Source organism: Ctenocephalides felis, unplaced genomic scaffold, assembly GCF_003426905.1.
Source record: "Ctenocephalides felis isolate EL2017-DRISC unplaced genomic scaffold, ASM342690v1 CF-g0.4_SCAFFOLD_01170, whole genome shotgun sequence".
Classification (NCBI taxonomy): Eukaryota; Metazoa; Arthropoda; class Insecta; order Siphonaptera; family Pulicidae; genus Ctenocephalides; species Ctenocephalides felis.
Genome location: NW_020537324.1, coordinates 52,254,304 through 52,269,076, shown reverse-complemented (window position 1 = coordinate 52,269,076; position 14,773 = coordinate 52,254,304). Strand labels below are relative to the sequence as shown.

At 29.7% G+C, this 14,773-nt stretch overlaps 1 protein-coding gene across 1 annotated transcript in view; it reads left to right on the top strand.

Moving 5' to 3' along the window:
- The window catches only part of LOC113367372 (monocarboxylate transporter 13-like), a 221,972-nt gene extending 207,946 nt beyond the window's left edge, over positions 1 to 14,026 (top strand). Inside the window, exon 8 of the mRNA XM_026608983.1 lies at positions 13,578 to 14,026. Within this exon, the coding sequence (XP_026464768.1) occupies positions 13,578 to 14,026 (449 nt within the window). The remainder of the gene's footprint in view (positions 1 to 13,577) is intronic.
- Positions 14,027 to 14,773: the final 747 nt, after the last annotated feature.

The following is a 14,773-nucleotide window of genomic DNA, read 5'->3' as shown; positions in this document are numbered from 1 at the left end:
AACAATTATGTTTTGATTTGAGCAGTAATTACATGGGTTTTTACTTGAAAAAATAAATGGAATTATGTTTCCAAATTCTGATAATATTGCAAAATAGCGCTGTGCCTTGTGTGGACAAGGTCATGTGTCCCAACCCCGCTCTGGATAACATGATATCATGCAGTAGTGATATCAATTTTTACTTGAAAATATAGACCAAGAATGTGTTTTCACTTGAAAATAGCGCAGTTCGGGCACTGCGACGTAAAATGGCAATGAGATATTTCTTACGCTATTTTTCTCTGAATTGAGTTAGAGTTTATGTTAGCTCACGGACCTGCCCTAGAGCAGCACTATCCATTATAAATATTTATTTATTATTAACTAAAGATATGCCAACCGTTCGGGTTGCCTTCTGGAAAAACATCCAAGTTCAAATAAGATCCTTCAAGTCCAGATCGTGTTTTAAAATAAATGAAATAAACAAAAGTTTTGCTTTGAGTCATTGATGTTATCCGAGAATTGGATTTATAAATTATACAAATTATTTAATACTCTCAGCCTTTTGACAAATATGAAAAATGTGAAGGTGTACGTTTTGAGTATGTGCTTTTCAAATTACTATTTTTTATTTCCGACATATATTTAAAACTAGCCATATATAATAAAGAATCTTCAGTAAATCTATTGGCTATAAATGTATAAAAAATGATACTATATGTTTTGATTTTTTAACAGTGTTAAAAATTTTTCTGAATGAATTATGTGCTTTATGCTAATTGTATTTAGGCGGAAGTTTGAACATTGTTTTCTCTAAATTTTCATTGTTTCAAGAATGTCAAAATCATTAGTATGAAGTGAGTTTAGCACTGATTTTGTTTTGATTATCTATCTACTAGTAGAAATTTAAAATTGTTATAAATATATGCTATCCTAGACAACATTAGAATACCCTGTGTATGCTATTCGATAGGATGGATACAATTCTTCGTCGACGATTTCTAAAACACGGATCATCTAATTTGAGTGATTCGATTCCTATTGTTAAGGAGACGCACTGATTAGTTTTTGGCAAACGCAGGTTTAGCCGTTCCGAATATATGGGGGTAAAAGTTCTAAAAAAATTTGAATATTTTTGAAAAATTTTTATATTTGATACGGGAAGTTCAAGCAATATGCCTTAAGGCACGATGCCACGCACCACTAGTTTTTGTTTATATTTACTTAATTATAAAATAAACAATATTTGCTATGGTATGCTTATCGAGTCTTGATTGTTGCTTAGGAATAAAATATTTGGCTCTTGAACCACTAGATTTCAGATTCAATTTTTGCTTCGTAAAGTCTGATATAAAACCGTAGTGATACATCCTTTAACTTAAGAATATACATATTTCTACATACGATTTTAAGCTTAAACAATTTGATTATTATCAAAAATAAATACATCCTAATTAAAGACAAAAGGTAAATCATAATTAAATTACAACTATCCATAAAACACCTAGTAGATATGATTGCTTTTAATATAAAATAACAATCTACGTTACATATTAAAAAAATGAATAAATGATTGAATTAATTTTAATAGTATTGAGAAAAAAGGAATCGGTAATTGATTTTGTTTTTATCATTCATAAAATATTCATGCAATATTGAATTGTATGGAATCATAAAACCATATATTTGATCCGTAGTTCTTTTAAAGTTGCCTAAGAAAACTCATACTCAAAACAATATTTATGATATCTCCAAGGGATTGATGTTATACTCTGAGCACTATGCGCGTATATGCGATAAAGTCCGAATGCGAAATAAAACTCTATTCGCTTATTTTTCAAATAAAAATTTATTTATATATTTTACATCCATATCGTATATCTCGCATTGGAATGGCGTTTGATTTTTTTTATAACCGTTTTGATTCAGCCTGAACATTGTTGGGCCATGCGGTGACATTCGCAATCGATTTTCGCCTAGATTGTTTTTTCTATAACAAAGCCGTAGTTTTAAAACGTGCTTTTTCAAACTTAACATAACCGGCATCATAAAAGTCAACATTTTATTGAATATCGATAGAACGATGGAAAAATGTGATATGTGTTTTGCATTTTAAGGTCGCGCGATTCACGCTTCAAAAATGCATTTTATTTCAAAGTGGTGATTTGAATGAATTTATACGCTGCTAAAACTGTTACATTCACATAGAACGTGTCATAAATTTCAGCAAATAATTCAGGTCATTGATTTGAACATTTTGGTATGATTTGTCTTTTATGATATAAAAGTGAACTAAATGAGGGCAAAACTTATTTGCTCTATACTTTTTTAATGAAAAATCAAGCACATATATTTGAGAATACTTTATAAATTTTATAATATATCTTTTATATATCTCATATAAAAATGTTTTGATATTATAATTGCCAGTATAATAGAAAAATATTATTATTAACTTCCCGAAGGAGAAGTTTGTTTTCATAAAAAAATCCGATTCGCTAATTTTATGTTTTCTCGGCGTTTCAAGCCATTCTGAATCGAATGAGACCAAATTTGGAAAAAGTATGTGTGTGTATATGTAAGCAGATTTTTTGCCGTAAGTCGACGTTTTCTCAAAAACGGCTGGATCGATTTCGACGATTGGCGCGACGATCGGCCGAGCCGTTTCTTTGTAAATCGCAGAAAAGTGAACATTTTTTCGTCCACCTTTTAGCCCGCAGTTTTGAATCGATTTTGAAAATTCAAAAACTGTTCGAAAGAGGTTGGTTGGGAATCGGCCTGATTAGTTTTCGGTAAAGATCGGCCGGGCCGTTTTCTTGTAATTCATGAATTTTTTTTAAATACTATAGTTTTATAGATTATAAGGGTCCTACAACATGTCGTTTAATTTTAAAAATTCGTCAAAGTTGGCAAAAATTAGTACCGTTTTTTGGTGTTTGCCAAAATTAGAAATTTCATCGACGTTTGCTTAAAAACGCCTGAACCGATTTCAAAAATTTAAAACCCAATCGATGTATTTTGATGTGGATTACCTTTCCTCAGTTTTGTGCAACGATCGGCTGCGCCGTTTCTTTGTAAATAGCAGAAAAGTAAAAAAAAATTGTCTACGTTTTAGCTTTCAATTCTGAATCTATTTTACAAAAGTCAAAAACTTTTCGAAAGATATTGCTTGGGAATGATACTAATTAGTTTTAAGTAAAAATCTACCGAGCCGTTTTCTTGAAATTAACTGTTGAAAAAAATTTGTTTGCCAATTTTTATGAACCTTTTTGGCAATAGATATCATTGGAAGCCTTATGGCAATGCAAATTGCCATAAGGCTGATGCCACTTTCAACTAGTTTTTCTAGTGGTGTTTTTTCCATAGTACTATGATTGTTTAAATAAAATTGACGTGCGTGATAATATCCGAATAAATATTTATTTAATTGTTATTGAATTCATAAATGTAGTTATTTACAGATTACCTTAAGATTATTATATAAATATTTCCTTCAAAATAGAAAACATTATTGCATTCACACATCGACATAATTAAGTTCTTATCGCCCTGAAGTTTTGTCACTTTCATGGCCAATATAATAAAACGAAAAGACGTCCGAACAATGAGGAATATTCAAGATGTAGATGTACTATTCCCAAAGCAAATCAAACAAATATCAAACTATGTTCAGTAAAATTTTCAGATATTTCCTAATTATAGAAATATGTTTTTCTATTATTTTTCTAAAATCTGTTCCTATTTACCCCATAATCGTGGTTCGAAGAGACAGCGAGCCAGGGCGGCTAATAGATCCAATGTTTTATTTTTGTTTTTAAAGTGATTTTTTCACTTGATAGTTACAATTCTTAAACAATGCAAAATTTCATAATAAATATTAATAAAAGTCATGGACACCTCATTTACAAAGATTACTATGTATTATCTTGATCTGGTATTTTGTAAAAAATATTCATCAGCAGAGTTGAGATAACTATTAACTTGATCTGTCTCTTGTAAAATTAACTATTTTTTAGATTTATATTACTTTTTCATTTATTATTTGCAAATTGTTTACACCTTTGTCAGGGCAAAGGTTCAGTTAGTGCTTTTTACGCGTGTAAACTTTTGAAAAGTTTAGAAAACAACTAAATAACGTCTTCTTGAAAATTATATTTAGGTATCATAGACTGATTAAAATAGCTCAAAACTAAATATTTTCCACACTAATAATAATTTTATTGTCAACATTGTCCATAGTCTTTTATTTCTTGATCAATTAAGTTGATGCCTGGTTACACATCTTTTGCCTTCTACTTTAAAATAATATCTTTAAAAAAATTTATACTTCACTTGTTTACTGAATGTAATGAGTGTAAACAAAAGTGTTTACTGAATGTTACTTGTTTACAAGTAACTGAATGTAATGAGTGTAAACAAAAAAAAAACTTCAATTGTTTTTGAGATAATGGTGGTGGAACTTTTTACCCCGCTCTTTCCTATAACTCACATTGAAATGTAATGCATCAATGATATATTTATACATAAATCTTTTTGAAACTTGAATATCAGACGTATTGTCGTCTTATGTAATCTGGATATTGCACAAGTTAGCTTCTGCAATTGATGAGGGCAACAGTCTGGTATTTTATGAGTATCCAAAGAGAATACGTAATGAGGCCAGCCCGATGCAAAAACCTTCCAAAGACACCACAGACCTACTTCAAGGGCAGAAATTCTGGCGAATACATTCGTCTTTTTCCATTGTGAGGATTGAATTAGAAGAATTCCGACTTTTTTATTTACATATTTTGATAGCATCAGAAACATGGCGGCAGATACGCGGCATTTATATTCGTTCATATATTAAAGAAAATGTAATATTATGGTCTAGATCTCATATACCAACTTTTTTCATCTGTACTATGCTATGCTCAGGGAATAGAGATTATATGTATTCATGTATGAGTAATGAAGGTATTTATATATTCACATACAAATGTAAATATAAGTAGCCGAATATGGTTTTGGGTTATTATTTCAAATAGAAGTTTAGTGTGTAATCGATCGACTATCAATTGCAAATTAATTCAGGCGCGTATAAGGTTCTGTATACCATGAGAATGCGAATATTAATGAAAAAATGGTCTTCTTGTCTGATATTTAATCTGGTTCCTAGTCTCTTTAATCCATTTTTAACTTCCCTTAGGGTAAGTTATAATAATGGGCCGAAAATCAAAAATAAAAATATTCATATCTTTACGTTTTAGAGGTTTCTGAACATTTTAGCATACCTCAGCAAAAATGGATGTGTGCGTGTGTGTTTTATGTGTCCACGTTTTCGGGCGCACGAATTAACCGATTTGAATTGTTTAAGAAACATTCGATTCCTATTGATAGGAAGATTTTTGGCAAAGGCAGGTCCAGCCGTTACGGAGATACGGAGCAAAGAGTGCAAAAAATAAAAATCGAGTTTTTCAGAGAATGGAGTATCCGATTTGAATGATCCAAAAAAACATTCGATTTGTAATGATTGGGGAGTAGTGGTGATTAGTCAAACAAAGGCAGGTCCAGCAATTTCAAGATACAGAGCTAAATGTACTAAAAATTGCAGTTTATGAGAGAACTAAGCATCCAATTTGAATGATTTAAAAAACTTTCTGCTTGAGTACAATGGCTTTTAGAAAAAGAAAATTTCTTTTTCCAATTTTTTTTATATTTCGAAAATAACTCAGATTTTAATTTTATTTCTGGCTAAAGTTCTAAAGCTCACTTACATACTTTGAATTAATTGCAATTCAGTTTATATAATTCTTATAAATATTAGACAATGTTACCGTATTTATAATAATCTATTTGAAAACTTTTGATATTTCTCGAACATTTTGTTACAGTACGAGAAGTTCCAGCAATTTGTCTCAAGGTACGACACCATACACCACTAGTTTATATGCTTTTTGAAAGACGTAATTGCAAATTTTATATGAAGATGCTATAATTTATTTATGTGTATATATTTTTCATCTCACAACGAACACATACGATCCACGCACAATTATTTACACATTTAATTAGTATAATCTGTTTTCATGAATAAATGTTTGTGTTAATAAGCAATTATTCAAATTGAATATATAATATCCGTAACTGGTTTATTAATTACACGTTATAATGAGAAATATCAGAAGTTTTGAATTATGCAAAAGTTGCAGTAAACGGAAATTATGAAAATAAACAGTTTATTTTAATGATATTCAATTGCACGCATGTAATTTGTAATCCAATATTATAATAATAATTATAGGCAGCCATTGAAATTGTTGTACATTAGTTATTAAAATGTGAATGCCTGAACATAAATACTATTAGTACAATTAGTAAAATATTCTGATTATAGTTACTCATAGAAATAAATACTTAGAACAACCTATTAATTGATTGGCTTTATGAAATATAGCAGAGAGCTTTAAGACAAATTGTTGCAACTTCACGTATATATTTCATTATATTATGAAACTAGTGATGTATGACATCCAGTCTTAAATTGCTGCAACTTCCCGTACCTTAAAATTGTTGAAAATAATGAATAAAAAACACATACATCATTTTTTTTAGGTATGTCAAAATGTTCAGGAGATCTTGAAACATGAAGATATGCAAAAATTTTCACTTTAAATTTTTATGCAATTACTTACCCTACGTAGAGGTAATGAATAAAATAAATATTTTTATTGAAAATTTGGATTGCTTATATAAATTTAAAATTTAGCAAAAATGGTTCAAATCTCCTAACAATGTTCTATAGTATTTTCCACTCCACAAATATTTGTTTTACATTTAAAATATATATAGTGACTACAAGAAATATTTGAAGCAATTTCCAAATAAAAAATTAAAATTTGTTTGCTACAAATAAATTTTACAAATAAATTATAATATGCTAAAAAGGAACTAAAAGTTCTTTTAGAAAAATTTATCTTCTTAATATCTAATGTAATCTAAAATATTCTATCTCAATTAAATATTTCTTTTTGCTAATATTTTAGCATTAGATATTCGATTTGATATAACTTATCTAACAATAATAAACATGAAATATGTATATCTTGTCTACATAAATGTATTGTAATTCAAATATAAGAATAATGTATAAGAATCGTTGATATAATAAGTGCATTACTTCATGAAAACTATTATATCTTTATTATTTGAAAAAAAAAGTGATAATTGCACTGTAAATTACAAAATTGTCAGAAAATCATATGACTTTAAATAAAACAAAATATTTAGAAATTTATTAATTAATCGTATTGAACAAGAATTATTGTGAGATGCCACGCAATTTAATTTGATATAGGGTAATGAATAATATAAACCAACTGTAGTTTTTCCAAAAGTCAAGAAAATAAAAGCAAATCCCTTCAACTGATAATATTAAAAGATTTAGATATAATTCCTAAACAATTTATTTTATATAATAACTTGCAAATATTTATATAAAAATCAATAACGTAGTATGTATCCAGCATCTAACCCAACTCATATTTAAGGTAGTCCCTTGCCTGTATTTAATAAGGTCTACGGTAAGATGATATATCGCCTGGTATTTAGAATTTTGATATATGATGTAATATTTTACTTTTTGTTTGACTTACATTTTATTAATACATGTATGGATGAGTTATTACAAGAAGAATTATGTCGTAAAACATAACATTCATAATAACGATATTGCATATTGTGGGTATAGGAGGCAAGTATGCATATAATACAACGAAATTAATGTGAAATTTGATATATTAAACTAAAGATGCTAATTTATTATTTGGAAATTGCTTCAAATATTTCTTGTAGTCACTATATATATTTTAAATGTAAAACAAATATTTGTGGAGTGGAAAATATACAAGTAAGCATGTGCCGGATCAAAATATTTGAAGAAATTAAGATTCTTTGTGATTGAATTTGTACCAAATCTAATATATAGAGATTGTAATGGGCATTATCAATGATAACCAGTACGTCAGTGCACAAAATTAGATTATCCATTAAAAGATAACTAAACAAACCATGCAAAAATATTTTAAGAGCTGAAAATGACACTATGATTGCAAAGCAATCAAGTGATTCTCATAAAATTCATGATGGTATTGGTTCATACGATATGTAAAATTAAATAGGGTAAAGTGGGGCTAAAAAATCCGCGGTTAAAAAGGTCCACCACCTATATCTGAAACACAAGTAAAGCTAAGAATATTTCAACAACAATATTTGAAAGTAGAGGATAAAAGAAGTATAACCAGTCGTCACCTTGATTCTAGCGACGTAATTATCAAGAGCCAAACGGCAATGCTCCAAAAGCCATAACTAAAGTATTTTCATTTGTTGTTAGTTTTTTTTAATTGTGGGAAGTGTTGTTTAGTTTACGAGAACTCAATATGTTTTTTGTAACGATTTGTTTTTTAAGATATTTTGTTATTTTTAAGTTATATTCAACAGTTTATTTTACATAATCTCTATAAAAGTTAAAATGCGGTTGAGACAAAAAGGACCATCTGAACCTTCACTCTGGCAAATAAAAAATAGTAAATGGCAGTTAAAAAAAGCATTATTACAAGAAGTAAATTAAATAAATAGTTATATCAACTCTGCAGATGAATATTTCTGACAAAATATCAGATCAAGGTTATCTACAGTGTTAAATGAACTCATAAAGTTTAAATTTTGTATTGGTTGAATAATGTAACTATTATTTCGTAAAATCTTTCAAGCTTAAAAATAAGACATTAGATCTGTTAGCCCGTGGGTGTTCCATTTTACCCCGGTTTTATCGGTTAAATATATTTTTAAAATAAGTGCAAATAAAATTTACAAATATTTACAAAGTAAAATCAAGTAGATTCAATTCATCACAATTGCACCATTTTCAGTATATTTGTTTAATTTAGAGAATTATGCCTAAATATGCAACCACCTATATGGTTGTAAATAAATTCGTCGTAAAATCTGCTGTGACCTACGGTATTCAGCTGTGGGGCATGGCTAGTCATTTTAATATTAAAATCCTGCTGAGATTCTACAAAGAAGTACTTTGGAAAATTGGTAATGCACTCCCAATGGGGTTTTTTGAGAAGATCTGAGAATTGATAGAAGACAATCTAATCAGACTTATCAGCTGATAGTCATTAAATCAACTCCAGAACGGTAGACACAAACAAAGTTAATGGCATATTTTATGTTTAATTAATAAGCCAAGCTTGTTTTACTGCCATCGCTGCAAAGACCTGCAACACTGGATACAGTTCTTATTAATTGCATTAACGTCTAATGTAGAGAGATGATCAAGCAAACAATAAATAAAAAAATCTTTATTGTAATTTGACGGCATGCCTGAACTATTTATAATAAGGAATACTGTTTGCATATTCAATTTCGCAACTGTAGCGTGGCTTCAGCACGCTACTAATTTGATGAGCGAACATCGTATACTGGAACAGTTTTTTGCTACGCCTTTGTTTTTGATGTAGAAGAGAACGCTCCTTCGCGTTCTGTGCGTGTTTTCGTTAATTACAATCAGCGCGCGGAGCTAACGATTCGTATAGAAGTTTTCGTCATCAGCGAATAAATACAAAGCGGCGCGGGGCGGCCGGTCGAAAATGGAATTGGTATACCGTTAAAAATACAATTGAACTAGGAAAAAAAATCTGCTATACGCAGGTATTTAAATAAACTAATATTTTCCCGAAGGAGCATTTCCACGTACCAATTTTAACCAAAATTCCAAACCAGTTTAAAAACTAAGAAACTATTTGCAACATAAACCAAACGCGCTTGTGGTAAAAATTGGCCAAGCTGGTAATTAATTGTTGAGTTTTTTTCAGACGTTTTGAGGAAACTTTTGAGATGACTATTCAAAAACATTATATTACATGATACATTTTCAATATATCATTTTAGTGTTTGTTGCAACTCCTCTTAAAAAGCTTGTAACGTGAAATAATTTTGATTTAAATACAGATATTATCAATACTTTTAGTTATAGAAAAGTGGTTTATTTAGTGAAATTTAAAAAAATATATAATAATGGGCCTTGTGAAAGTTTCAGAATTCCTATAGTCACAATTTCAAAAGTTGGTTAATTTTAATTGATATTGATTAAGTCAGTTAATTAATTAACAGCTATTTTGTACAGTTCACTACTCGTTTTTTTGCAAAAGTTGTTGCGCCCTCCTTAATTTTTCTAAGAATCTAATTTCATAAATACTGAACTGGTTTTATAATTTATTCACCAGGCTACAAATTATATATAATATCATGTAAAAATTAATTTTTCATATAATTTCAACATTAATGGTTGATTTTCGCAAATAGTATGTTGGAAAGAGCTGTAGGTTCCCGTTGCAACAGCCTTGCGATAGCCTGGGATGCTGCGCCCCGCAGATTGAAAACCACAGTATTAGGTCGAATATTTACACATATGAAAATGTTAAAAATATTTAGTCTAAAAAAATGCAATAATGATTGTGAAATCTCACTATTATTTTTAACTTTTTCAAATTAGCCTAATGCTATTTATTTATCATAAAACTTCTGACCACTTTCAGATTATAAATATTAAATGATTGTTTGAGATTATATTTTCATACAACGATTTTACTACATGCATATATTTTTGAAATAAAACTTCTTTAGGCGCGACTAGGGTGTGAATCCGTACAAATGCAACGGAAGTGCGTTACGGCAGCGTATGTGAATAGAGATCTGCCGTTGTATGCGTACCGGCGTCAACGTTGTATGCGTACCGATATCAACGAGGAAATCAGCATAGATAAATTAACATTTTGAAGTTACATCATAGTACAAATCTTGATTTAATGAAAAATGCCTGAATCAGAAAAATATTTTATCCTGTTCCTTGAAAATATTGATTAATAAGATTAATGAGTTTATTAATAAGAAATTATTTCTTTGAAGTTATTAAAATGGAAAATTTTTTCTAGGCAAGACATATTACAGCTGTTCAAAGAATGAGATTATATCGCCAGCGAAAAAGTAAAAAAATACAAGCAGTCAATGAATGTATGTTAATTTTACTTACATGAAGTTCTTCAAACACAATTATTACATGATGAGTGAAGTTGCGAAAACAATATTTGTTTAAGCGTTGTTTAATATAATCCACTGTGTGAACGAATATTATAGAATTTATTAATCAGCAATTACTTCATTTCTCTAACGAAGGTTCATTTCTAAATGCTAATTACAATGACAAACCAATCATGTCATATGTGAATTTATTGATTATTGTTTTTAAATATTATACATATTTGTAATGCTATTATAAATATATAATTTATAATTTATCATTGTATAAATGTGTATAATGGTTGACACTAATAAATGTGTGCATTACGAGTGTTACCATATTACTAATAAACATTATTCAAAATTGTTTTACGATGTATTTATTTTTACTTAACTTAAAATTGCTACTTTGTACAGTAACAAATAAGTTTTACTTCAATCGCGTGTGATCCTTACGCGCACTCTTTTCTTCTGCATTTGCAAATATATAATTCATAAATTTATTATCTTGATGTGTATATTAGCATTTGGTGTATATAAAACCAATAGTTTTTAATATCATGCTGCTTCAAGCTATAACATATTTATAATTAGGTCACCAAATATAGTAAATAGAAGCGATGGAATAAAACATATTAACCAAGTCACTTTATGGTCAAGTTTGTAAGCTTTGCCACTTCCACGATATTTCGAACGATAATATGATATTGATTTTGAAATGGTTCTCAAATAGTTAAATATCTACTTTTATTAGAATTAATAGCTGAATCTAAGATGACAAATATATTTCAATTTGCATATTTTGATGCAGTGTTCTATTTATTCGCATTTTTGTAGTAATGTGAAAGATAGAAGTGGATAATATTTGTATATTACGTATGTGGCTAAATGTCTATCGGAAGTCGATAAAAAAGTGGAAATTTGATATCATCCTGACTAATATCGACCTAACAGAGTCTAGGATCAAACCCGGAACTAGATTGTGCTGCCCACATCCTATAGCACGATAATATCATATAAGATATAAAAAAGTGTGATACTTGCTCCATTATCAATGTCACAGGCGCAAAATGCATTTAAACCAACAACTAGTAACCTTTGGTCGTTCTTCTGATCTTGCTCTGAAACTTCTTTTTAAATATTGATGGTAAATCAATGTAATCTTCAAGAAAATCGAAGAACTAGCTCTTCATCTAAATATTTCGTTCTCCTTTATCGTATTTATGGGTGTTTCTGGGTAAGCTCGTTAAGCTGGCGAGCTGGCGCTGGGACAAACATCGCTCGTAAAATATCCGGATGCGTCGCCTCGCGTCCCGTCTCGTCGCGACGCCCTTAACGAACGATGCACCATGCACGATGCACGATTAGTGTTAGAAGCATCGAGGCAAAAGATCGATATTGAGTACTTTAAAAAGTATCTAATCAAAATATCGATGCCAAAAAAATATCGTGGCAAAAGTATCGATAGTACTCAATATCGAATTTTGAGTACTTTTTATAAAAATCAAACATAAGTGCAACAAAGATCTAAAACTCATTAAATATTATATCACAATATTAGAATGAATTTTATTGCTTGTATCTGATGTGTTAAATCAGAATCATTTTCAATATTGTAAAATTTTAACAGTATTTTTTCAATATTAATTTCAAATTCTATAATTAAAAAAAAGACAAGGTATAATAGTTGAGTATTTTTGATTAAAATAATATAATAGTCTGATACTATATTCAAAAAGCAATACTTTTTAAGTATTTTTAAGTACAATAATATTTTTAATATTTTTAAATAAAATGATATTCTATAATTGTTGAATATTTTTATATGAATAATTTTAGCAAGCATGCAACTTTAAAAAGCCGTTGCATGTTTACATAAAAGTGCAATATGAAGCTCTTTGGAGAGCAATAAACATTCAGTGTAATGACGGTCAAGATAATATTTCGATATTTGTAGAGAAACATCCCTTCGGAGCGATGGGATTTAAAGTTTAAATGGTTTCGAGAAACTCAAACCCATATGTTTGCATGTTGATATTCAAAAATTTCAATACATGAGTATTTTGCGTAAAAATGAATCGAAATATATTATTTTAAATAATAATACTCATCCATTTTAGTATATTAGTATTTTGCATAAAAAAGAATCATAATATAATAAACTAATATCGAATATCGAAATAAAATACTAATATATTGAAATTGGTGAGTATTATTATTTGAAATACACCCAGGCCTCGCTATATGGCCGCTCTTTATACGGCCTTTCGCTATAACGGCCCTCTTTAATTAAGGAACGTTTTCGATATACGGCCTAAAATGTTTTGCTATAACGGCTTTTTTAACTTCCCGTAGGGCAAGTTATAGTAATCGCAAAAAAATCGAAAATGAAAACTTTCATATACCTTTACGTTTCAAAGGTTCAAACGTTTTGGAAAAACTATAATGTCATGGATTCTGTTGAGAACATTAGTGTATCCTGGAAGGAATTGAAATCGACAACAATGAACCATGTTTGGAAAAATTATGGCCAGAATGTATAAAAACTACCGATGCAGAAGTTAATTTCCTTCCTGAAGTTATACAAAACATTCTGGATTTAGCACATGATCTCGGTTTTGAAGATTTAAACGAATCTGATGTGCTGGATCTACTTGCAGCTGATAGGGAACCCCTTTCGTATGAGGAACTCATTCAGTTGCACGCAGAGCCGGCAATTGATGAAGATACAGAACCTGTTGTATCCAAACAGCTAACATCAAAAATCATGTCGAACGCTTTTTCATATTTTGAACAAGGAATAAACATCCTCCTTGAAAACGATCCTGACGTCGAACGTAGCGCTAATATGTCTCGAGGAATTAACTCAGCCATTAGCTGTTATAAATCACTAAAGGAAGAAATAGACAAGAAGGCAAGACAAACAACTTTAGACAAATTTTTCAAACCACCAACGCAAAATGATGGTGGCAGTGATCTGTAGGTTTTAGTTGTTTCATTTTTATTTAAAAATTATGGAATAATTTTGAAATTTTTTATTTTATGTAAAATTTATGTTCTTGTTAAATATGTTTATAATTTAAACAAAATAAAAAAATAAAATACCTTTTGAATGATAAACCATATTATATATTTATTAAATTTGGAACCGATCCCATTGAATTTGTATGAATTCGTATTGGAATAATTGATTTGTTATACGGCTTTTCGCTTTACGGCCAAGTTTTGCGGAACGTATCTAGGCCGCAAAGCGAGGCCCCAGTGTAATCATACTTCGATTGTTGAATATGTTTTTATAAAACATTTTACATAAGAGTAATAAATAAACATCGTTATTTATTAGTGTGGTCATATTCATTTTGGGTTTTTGAGCAATAAATTCTGAGACTAATGACACCCTTCGGGATCATTTTTGACACTTTTTTGAACAGTTATGACCACCTATAGAGACTATTGCATTGCATTTCGCAAAATGAGTGGTGTTCATAGTTGGTCGATGAGTGGTGTTCATAGATTACGCTGTCGATTCTTTTTGAGTACTATCGACGAAAAAGATCGATACTGGCAAATAGATCGAGCTAAAAAATCGATACCAAAAGTACTCACTATCGACCGCAAAGTATCGATATATACTCAGACTCGATATTTCGTTCTAACACTATGCACGATGCACGATGCAGCGTTCTCCGTATATAGAACGCGCGCCGATGCGCAAAGCGGCTAACCGGAA